Source organism: Gavialis gangeticus, unplaced genomic scaffold, assembly GCF_001723915.1.
Source record: "Gavialis gangeticus isolate Ggan-Ray unplaced genomic scaffold, GavGan_comp1, whole genome shotgun sequence".
NCBI lineage: Eukaryota > Metazoa > Chordata > Crocodylia > Gavialidae > Gavialis > Gavialis gangeticus.
The window spans coordinates 131,723,204-131,732,014 of NW_017729022.1; the positions used below are offsets into that span (position 1 = coordinate 131,723,204).

General features: G+C 41.3%; 1 protein-coding gene across 1 annotated transcript in view; it reads right to left on the bottom strand.

Annotated features, from left to right (window-relative positions):
* The window catches only part of SOS1 (SOS Ras/Rac guanine nucleotide exchange factor 1), a 122,493-nt gene that overhangs the window by 46,407 nt on the left and 67,275 nt on the right, over window positions 1–8,811 (bottom strand). Inside the window, exons 9-10 of the mRNA XM_019515879.1 lie at window positions 4,113–4,240; window positions 1,613–2,268 (exon numbers count right to left, since the gene is read on the bottom strand). Coding sequence (XP_019371424.1) covers window positions 1,613–2,268; window positions 4,113–4,240 — 784 coding nt within the window. The remainder of the gene's footprint in view (window positions 1–1,612; window positions 2,269–4,112; window positions 4,241–8,811) is intronic.

An 8,811-nucleotide genomic window follows, 5' to 3' on the forward strand; every position in this document is an offset into this window, starting at 1 on the left:
GGGGGGGGGGGGGGCGGGGGAGTAACCCCTAAAAAACCTCTTCTGTTGTGATCTACTCTTCCAGTAAGAACTGAAGACAGTCTTATGATTACAGGTGACAGGCCCCACCAACACTTGAAAAAACCTTTCCAAAACAGATCAGAAAAAGACACAGACCCAACCCAGCCCAAGCCATTTCCCTGAAGAGAAGAGATTTTCTTAAAACAAAGTCCCAGTAATTGCACATTTTAAAAACTTAAGAAATTTTAATCCAATAATATAAAGTGTTGTAAAGGAATGAAAGGTGTAAGAGATATTTGCTGTTCTTCTGACTGTCTAAGTTTTCAAAATCAGCAATAAATCTGAAGCATTAAGTACTCAGTCTTCCAAACTCAAACTGGCTATACATTACAAGCAAAAATAAAATGCTGAGTCACCAAACTATAGTTCTTTCTGACTAACAAGATTTTGTATACTAAAAAGTGACCAAACTGATTTGTAACCCTAAGCAAGAACATCTGCTATTTCTCATTTCCACTGTGAGGAGATACTTGGATCAAAAAGCTCTGAAGCAGTGTTGCCCAACCCTTTTTCCCCCTTGGGCCAGATGGATGGTACTCAGTCCTTCTGTGGGCCAGATCCAGCCAGGGGGTTGCAATCTGGCACTTGGACAGTGAGGCAGGGCCTGATCTGGCCATGTGGGGTGAGCTGGGCAGTGGCCTAGCCCCAACTGGGTCTCATGGGGCAAAGGGGTGTGGTCCAGCCCTGATCCAGCTGCAGTGGGGGGAAGGCTGCCTGGCTCAGCCGTGGATATAGAGCTTGGGAATTTGGCACCAGGGGAGGAATGGCAATATTACTTGCCACTAGCCCCTGGACACCAAATTTCCCAACCTGTGGGGAGCCTCACAGGCCAGATGCCATGGCTCCGCAGGCCAGAGGCTAAGCATCCTCACTCTAAAGTTAAGTAAAAGAGGAAGCTTGGGGGGAGTAAGAGGGGGAGGGGAAGAGGGAAGGGAGGTTGGAGCTGAGTAAGTCTTAATACTTAGGTAATCTAAGTATTAAGTAAAACATATGCAACAAATTGTACACCAGAAATTACTGGATTGATATTATGATCTTGCTGTGTGTTCATTATGCTGGCTGCCTGTGTGAACAAAGATTGAGTTCAAGGCTGTAATTTTAATCCCTTTCTGAATTCCTGACTTTTCACAACACTATCATGGCTCTTGAAGTCGAGGTATTCAGCATTTCTTGAACACTGACAAACAGGAAGAAGTACTGTCTACAGTTTGATTCAAGCAAACATCTATGAATGAGTGTCCACAGACTGCTGTTAACCAAAGGAATCCCCCAAAACCTCCTTTATGAACCCTCATGCAAAATTACACAGAACAACATCCAAAACATGAAGGATACCCTATAATAAAGAAAAAAGGAGACATCTTTTATCCTTTGACAAGCTACTGAATCATGAACCTGCACTGAGAGATGAGAACTTAGAAAACCCAGAAGGATGACATCACCTTGCTTCTAATTCTATGGGTTAATGAGATTCAGTGTAAAGAAACGGTGAGGGGTTGAGTAAAATAATCAGCAGCTAAAACATTCTGATACAGCTTAAAAGGCATCTCACCTGCATACATGTGATAAGTCAGTCTCTCAATGAGCTTGACAACAGTTCCTGCCTTTATGATAGGGATTCCAGATTTGGGCTGCATATTTTCTTCAAATACAATATTCTCTTCTGAATCTGGTTCTGCAAACCTATAAAACTCAGGACTTGGAAATCTCATCTGTTCCTCCTTCTCTTCCTGCAACATGGTTACATCTAGCATTCTTTCCAGAGTACTTCTGTACTGTAAAGATATCAGTGCTGCCATCCAGTTGTTTTTCTCTTCAGCTGATTTAGCAGCAAAAATAACACTGTTCTCATCTTTTAAGATGATTTCAAAGGCATGCTTGTACTCATTAGTGTCGTCTTTATCATTGATTTGTACCTTGCGCATAAAAAACTTCTCTTTCAGACGATATTCCGCATTGCTAGCACCAGGAAGTCGTGGCTGGCCATGATTTGACTTACAGCAAATCATTAAGCCATCAAAGAGGAATATATGTCTCTCATGTTTTGCGCCAACACGTGTGAGAGTTCCTTCCATTATAAACTCATTGCAGCACTGTCCAATGTCCTTACCCTCCCAGCCATCAATATTTTTCTGTATTTCATTCATTTTCTTGATTGCAAGCTGTTTCCCCTTCATTTGCTGACTATAGAATCTGCATGCAGATTCACTTTAATGAACAAGTTGGGAGTGGAAAAAAGAAAGTCTCTTATTAGAATAAGAATAATTAAAATATGGTTACTTTCTACGTGTAAAGATAAACATATTTTTCTTTGAGGCTGCATTTACAAAAAAAATCATTTAATAAGACATTTTTCTAATAAAAGAATCTCTCCAGGGAAAACATTTGCTAATTACCAAGTAACTGATTTTGATACAAGTGTCCTATGCATTAAAAACTATACATTCCAGGATACTTTAATTGAAATATTTTATTAGGAAAAAGCGAATATAATAGGACTTTTTTTACGGGTGCCCCAATAGAGATTTTTGGGGCTGATACCAATAGCCAATATTTAAGGAGGCATATCAGCCAATACCAATATGATTTCCAATATGGAGCCTGGCAGCTTCAAGAGCAGTGTCCGGCTGGTAAGTCTCTTATGGTGGAAGGGCAGGGAAAAGAGAAGGGACATGGGGGTGTGGAGGGAGAAGAGAAGGGACAGCAGGGGCTGGACTGTGTTATGCTCAGGGCGGGCAGTGGCAGCGCTGGGAGGAGGCTACAGGGTGAGGGGGGGACTGCAGCCACTCCCGAATTCACTTTAGCCCCCCCAACCCCTCTTCCCAGTGCTGCCGCTGCGTGCCCCGAGCATAGCCCAGCCCCTGCCAGGAACAGACCTGCACAACCCTGGCCCCAGTCCACCCCACACAGATCTGGGGGGCACCTCCCCCCCATGCCCTCCCAGGGTGTGCGCAGCAGCAGGAGCCACCCCTGCCCTGGACAAGCCACGGCTACATCCCAGGCCTCTCCCAGGTGAGCAGCATCTGCTTTTGCCTCAGCCCCACTCCCTCCCACACTGCAGGGGCCTTGATCTGCCTTCCCATGCTCATTCCCTTCCCTTTCCCCTCTCCCCTTCCACCACAACAGACTTACCAGCTGGACACAGCTCTCCAAGCTGCCGGACTGTGCTCCTCGCTGCCTACATGCTGTGTTGCAGCTGTGCACGTGCATGGGGCATTTATCAGCCACATTGGACCAATTTCTGATACAGCCAATTTTCCTTATATCTGTGCCAATCCAATATCAGATCAAAGTATTGGTGCATCTCTACATTGTTTACAACATGCTTGCAACTTATTTCAGTAATTGACTTAAAACCTTTTTTATACTACTTTCTTCAATGACTGGCTGAACTCTTTATTTTCTCTATCCAGATTTCTATGTCTAAATGTAAACACTCCACTTCTGAATTACTGATCAAACTTTATCCTGTGAAGATATTCACATTACATTCACTAAACTAAAATAATAAACAGATTTTTTGGACACAATGCCTGTCTCTTTAACAAACTGATGCTGCACTGATCATCATAATTTGCTTTAATTATACCAAACCTATGTGAATTAACAAGCACATAATGTTACAATTAATTATGGGGTGATACCTGAGCCTGGTTTCCAACTGGGTCTATAAACAAAAACCTGTTCAGATAATTGAAATACTTCTAGGAGATGAGAGTATCAATTTTCAACTGAAGGAATTTTTGTTAGCAAAGATACCTTTTAAAAGGTACCTATTAAAAAAAAAATCTACAAATATGGTTCCTCTTAATTTCTACTTACCAGTAAGAAGATTCTTGGGATGTCTTGATTAGTAGTGTGCAAGGGCACATACAAATACAAAAGGTTTTAAAACAATAACAAGTTATCTTGGCTTTGATGTCACTTCCTCTGAAAAAGTAGGCTTGTCACAAACTATTTTGTTCACTGTTTACTGAAAGAGGAAGCAGGGAGCCCTGGATTTATAGCAAAGCATTCAGGGATAAAAGCAGGAAAAAGGGAAATGTGTTTACCTAAGTCGTCGCTTTGCAAGACTTTTGGAGCATATTCTTTCCATGCTGCTCTGAAGGTTCAGCAGGGCTGTTATCGCTTGCTTCAAACATTCTTTATCCTCTTCATCCTCACTCCTTTCTTCTAGTTGCTGTGAATGTCAAAAGCCAAATATAAAACACACTACAGAATTTAGCGTGCTTCTGCCTACAAAACTCTACAAATAAATCTATTCCCCTAGGTTAAACAAGTTATTTGTTTGTTGGCTTGTGAGCTTTTGTTTAATACTGATAGCAACAGAATAATCTATATTAACTGGATGCATTACCAAAGGTAGTGTAGGAGATGAACCAGCTTAAGAAAGGAACCCCTTGTTTACCAAGGGGGACTCAGCTGTGCTAGGAAAGCAGCTACTGTTCTAGCTCAGCTGTCTAGTCCTCCTCCAACCACCAACCATATGGGAGAGACCCATTATATGTCAGAGAAACCTCATCCACCAGAGACTCACTAGACAGGGACACACCTGGACATGCATGCTTATTTCTAAACGAATTTGGTTATGTTTACCACTCCTGCATTAGATGCTTTACATTCTTGTAGAAAGGGACATGAAAGTGATGCTTCTGTATCTGTGTGCACACCTTTCTTAGGGGATGTTAGGAAATCTACAAAAGGCCAGTATGGGTTGTTTTGTTTTTTTTAAACAATGTGCAGCCAAACAGTCAGGATTTCTGGCAGAAGGGCTAGAATGAATGCTGAGAACATTCTCCTCCACACTAGAAGTCCAAGGGGATTTCCTGGAAGTAGGGTTAATTGGCTTTTGGCCCTGCAAGAAGACAGATAGAACATTATGCTGGGAGAGGTTTTGCTTCTTTGTGCAAGGCACAGAGGTGGGGACGGGAGCAGGGGGTGCTTGCGTGAGGAATAAAGTAGGAGGCATACACTGGGCATGTGAACCCATTTTTGAAGCACTCTTTCAAAAAGAGTTCCTTCCTTAAAAAAAAAAGTCAGTACAATTACTCTGGATTTATTACTGTAAGCTCCTTTGCTTTTGGCTGAACATCATTAAGAAGTTCTTTGTAACGTTACTGGAAGGTCCATACCTGGGTACCCATATGCAACAATTAAAGGTCAAGTGGGTGGAGCACCACTGTCATGAGTTTCAGGTAAAAAGGTCTACAACAGAAGACAGGAAAGCAGGTTACCAGTAAAGGTATCTACTTCCAATGGGGATAAGGAGGCCAGAGTGTCAATGGGACAACCCTTAACCTGTGGGTGTACTTAGAAGTACAGAGGTTAGTTATCAATAACTTACAGATTTGATATGAGACGAAGATCCCAACTTTACCCATATGAGCAAGAAGTGGATATCAGGCAGATATTAATATTATATAAAGTCAGGGTAAAGGAGTATGAAGGTGGTGTCACATCTAATGTAAAGATGTTGAAAATGTACAACTCCAAAACCAGATGACAATATGTCCTCAATAAGGCATGCTCATCTCTGTACAAATGTCACAGGACAGAGTTAATTTCCATTCTGACCTTTGAGAGGTCATCTCATGCTGTAAGCATCACCAAAGCTGGTGTTACCATCAACAATGACAAAGACAGCCAGCCCTCTAAACTAGTTCAGTTTCTCCCAGCCATAACTTCCTCAGAAGTAACTTTATATAGGAGAACAGCATCTCCTCTGGAATAATACTGAATGCCCAGTTGATACAGCTGGAAATAGTTACTTGGTTGTATTTTGGAATATATAAGGTCATGAGGAATAAAAGTTTATCGCTGAATATATTTTTGTAATGTAATTTCCAAACTCCTGAGAATACAATTGATTTTTTTTTGTAGATGTACAGTGCCCACTAGTGACTAAATGGAGTGAGCACAAATCAGGACGTATAAACTTTCTACTTCAAATAAAAAGCAGGACCAGACACTAGCCAGGGCTGACCAGACTACTATGACTATCAATTTAATAAAGTACCAATAATTTGCCTGGTCCAAGAATCCAGTGACCATTAAAAAAAAAGAAGAGGGAGCAAGAGAGCCCAACATTTTACTACCAAACATATTTCACAAACTTGAATCATACATTTGTGGGACAGCTTTCCCATGAAGCAGTACAATGCTTCTATGCCTGATGGACTGCAATATTAGGGACTATAACATTCACAGCAAAGCAGGGCTGAAAAGGACCTCACAAGGTCATATAGTCCATCCCCATTCAAGCCAAATATGGTGACAAAGGAACTGCAGTCAACTTTAAAAAAATGCAGCAATTAATATATACTGTAACACCACTTATAGCGTTTCAGCCTAAAAGCGGTACTCATTTTTATGCATTTTTTCAATCTTTGTACTGCTTCTAAACCATTGTCTGCTACTAGAATTCAAACAAAAAATAAAAACAATTTCTCAGTAAAAGAAAACGGAAAATAGAAGTTCAAGTATTGAAGAATAGCATACCCTAGCTCATTTCTTGGGCAAAACTCTGGAAAAAAAAAAAAGTCTACACAGGAGTTCCATAACTCTGATATAATGTAATTCTCACTGTACAGTGCGAATCACTTCACCACAAGATAATCTTTTCAGTAACTGCCTTACTTACTAATAAACATTCTGAGTATATAATGAAGTCTAGAAACAAAACAGAGTAATGATATTTTTAATTTGCAATAGACAGTAAAACTATTAACTCAACATAAAAATGATAGATAGCAGTAATAAAACTCATGATTTGGGGAATAGTTTAGTTACCAATGTGTGTGCACTAAGAAAGAAAGCTACAGAATTTAGATGTAAAAATGGAACACAAATTGTTAAGCACCTATTAAAATATCATCTAGCATTTAATTAATTATTCCAATAATGCAGTAAATTAACTAGTTCAAATCACATGATCTCTCTCAGCATTTTATTAGATTAGTCTAAAGTATTTGCATCAGTGCGTTTGTTAACCGATGTAAAGATTTGTAATTCTACAGCAGAATTTCACTAACTCATGATAAATCCAGGAGCACATAATAAATTACTTGAAATATTTCCCAAACATATAGACGGGAAACTAAATTACAACTCTGCAGAGACTGGAGAGTCCTGGTAATATACAATTTCAATATAAAAAAAACACTTTGATATTGGATCTCTGGGGATAGTCACTGATTTTTGAGTTATCAAATGAAGCTGGTTAAATTTACTGTGAAATATTATGTCACTGACAATCCAACTGAACAAACACTAGCGAAACAACTAAAGATATCTGAAAAAGACAGCAACTGCCCTATATTACTGTCTGGTATATCAATCCACAAGTCACAGTACTCAGGTTTATACTATTAGTAGATTAGAAAGACTTTTCTCAGAGAACAGTATTTTCTATTGCAGAACACTGGTAAACTTCTACACCTCGAACTACACACAGACTGCATACTTAATGTACATGTCACTGCCCAAACAGGCCTCAGAATATACCTGCCCATCTACCATGCAGAGAAGGTCTACAAATAGTTAAAGACCTTCCCACTATACCAAAGGGAATTTTCAGGTAAGTTTCCTAGTTATCCAAAAAAGAAAAAAAGCAGGCAACACAATATGCCTCTTTCCCATCTGAGAAAGACGTCTACAAATGTTGTAAATGTTTCTTTTGGCAGCTCAACAGAAGGATGCAGACAAAAAATGTTTTTGAATTTCAGCTTCTGTTAGCATTGTTCAGAAAATAAAAGCTAATTCTGTTTCGTTTATTCCACATAAGTACTTAAAAGCAATCAGTTGAAGAACTGACTTCCCAATACAACAATTGCAAATGCCCTGTAACCAGTACTTTTTATTGCTGCTTCAGCCTCATGGAACAAACCTGCAAAAAAATCCTAAACTAATGTCAACTCAATGGTCTCCCACAGATTGTACTTTATATGCTGTGCTTTCTACAATACATAAGAAAAGAACTTCAATGAAAAATAGAGCAGATTTGTAATTTCAGGTATGTGGTGGCAATTTTAATACCATTTCAGGGTGGTTTAGATGTCATAACCAGGGATTCGGGTTTTCTACTTCCCACGGGAAAAGGGGAAAAAAACACAGATTTTTCATTTTAATGGAGAAATGTGGATTTTCCACTTTTGCAAAGAGCTCTCTGAAGGCTGGCAGAGTTCCAGCCTGCAAGGGGTTGGGGGGAGTGGGAAAAGCACAATCAGCAGGGGGTGCAAAGTGCATGCGCGCACTCACACATGGCCACCAAGAAGCCTGGAGAGCAGCTCCTGAGGTTAAGTCTGGAGTGCCTGGGGGGATGGGGGGGAGGGAGGAGGAACTGGAGAGATTGAGGCCCCCATACAGAGGAAGGGAGTTGGGCAGGGCTGGGGCTGCTGCCCAGCTAGGGCAATGTATGGGGCTCAGGACCAAGACGGAGCTGTGGGTGGCACATATGAGGGTGGGGGTAGGGCATTGGCTCCCCACCAACATGCACAGTTCTGGGAGGTGGAAGGGGGAGCACATGCCCCCCAGATGTGTCCACAGGCAGCAGCTGGGGCCCAAGTGTTGTAACAGGGGGCTGTGGACCTGGGTCCCTGATCCTGTAGCCCTGGCAGCTGGGGGCCCCCTCTGGCAGGACTGGGTGGGGGGGAGGGTTGGGACTGGAGAGTGAAGGGCACCAGCAGGGATGGGGGGCTCTGGTTTAGGATTAAGGGGCCTGGACCTGTGTCTTGGTGAGCAAAGGGGGCAGGC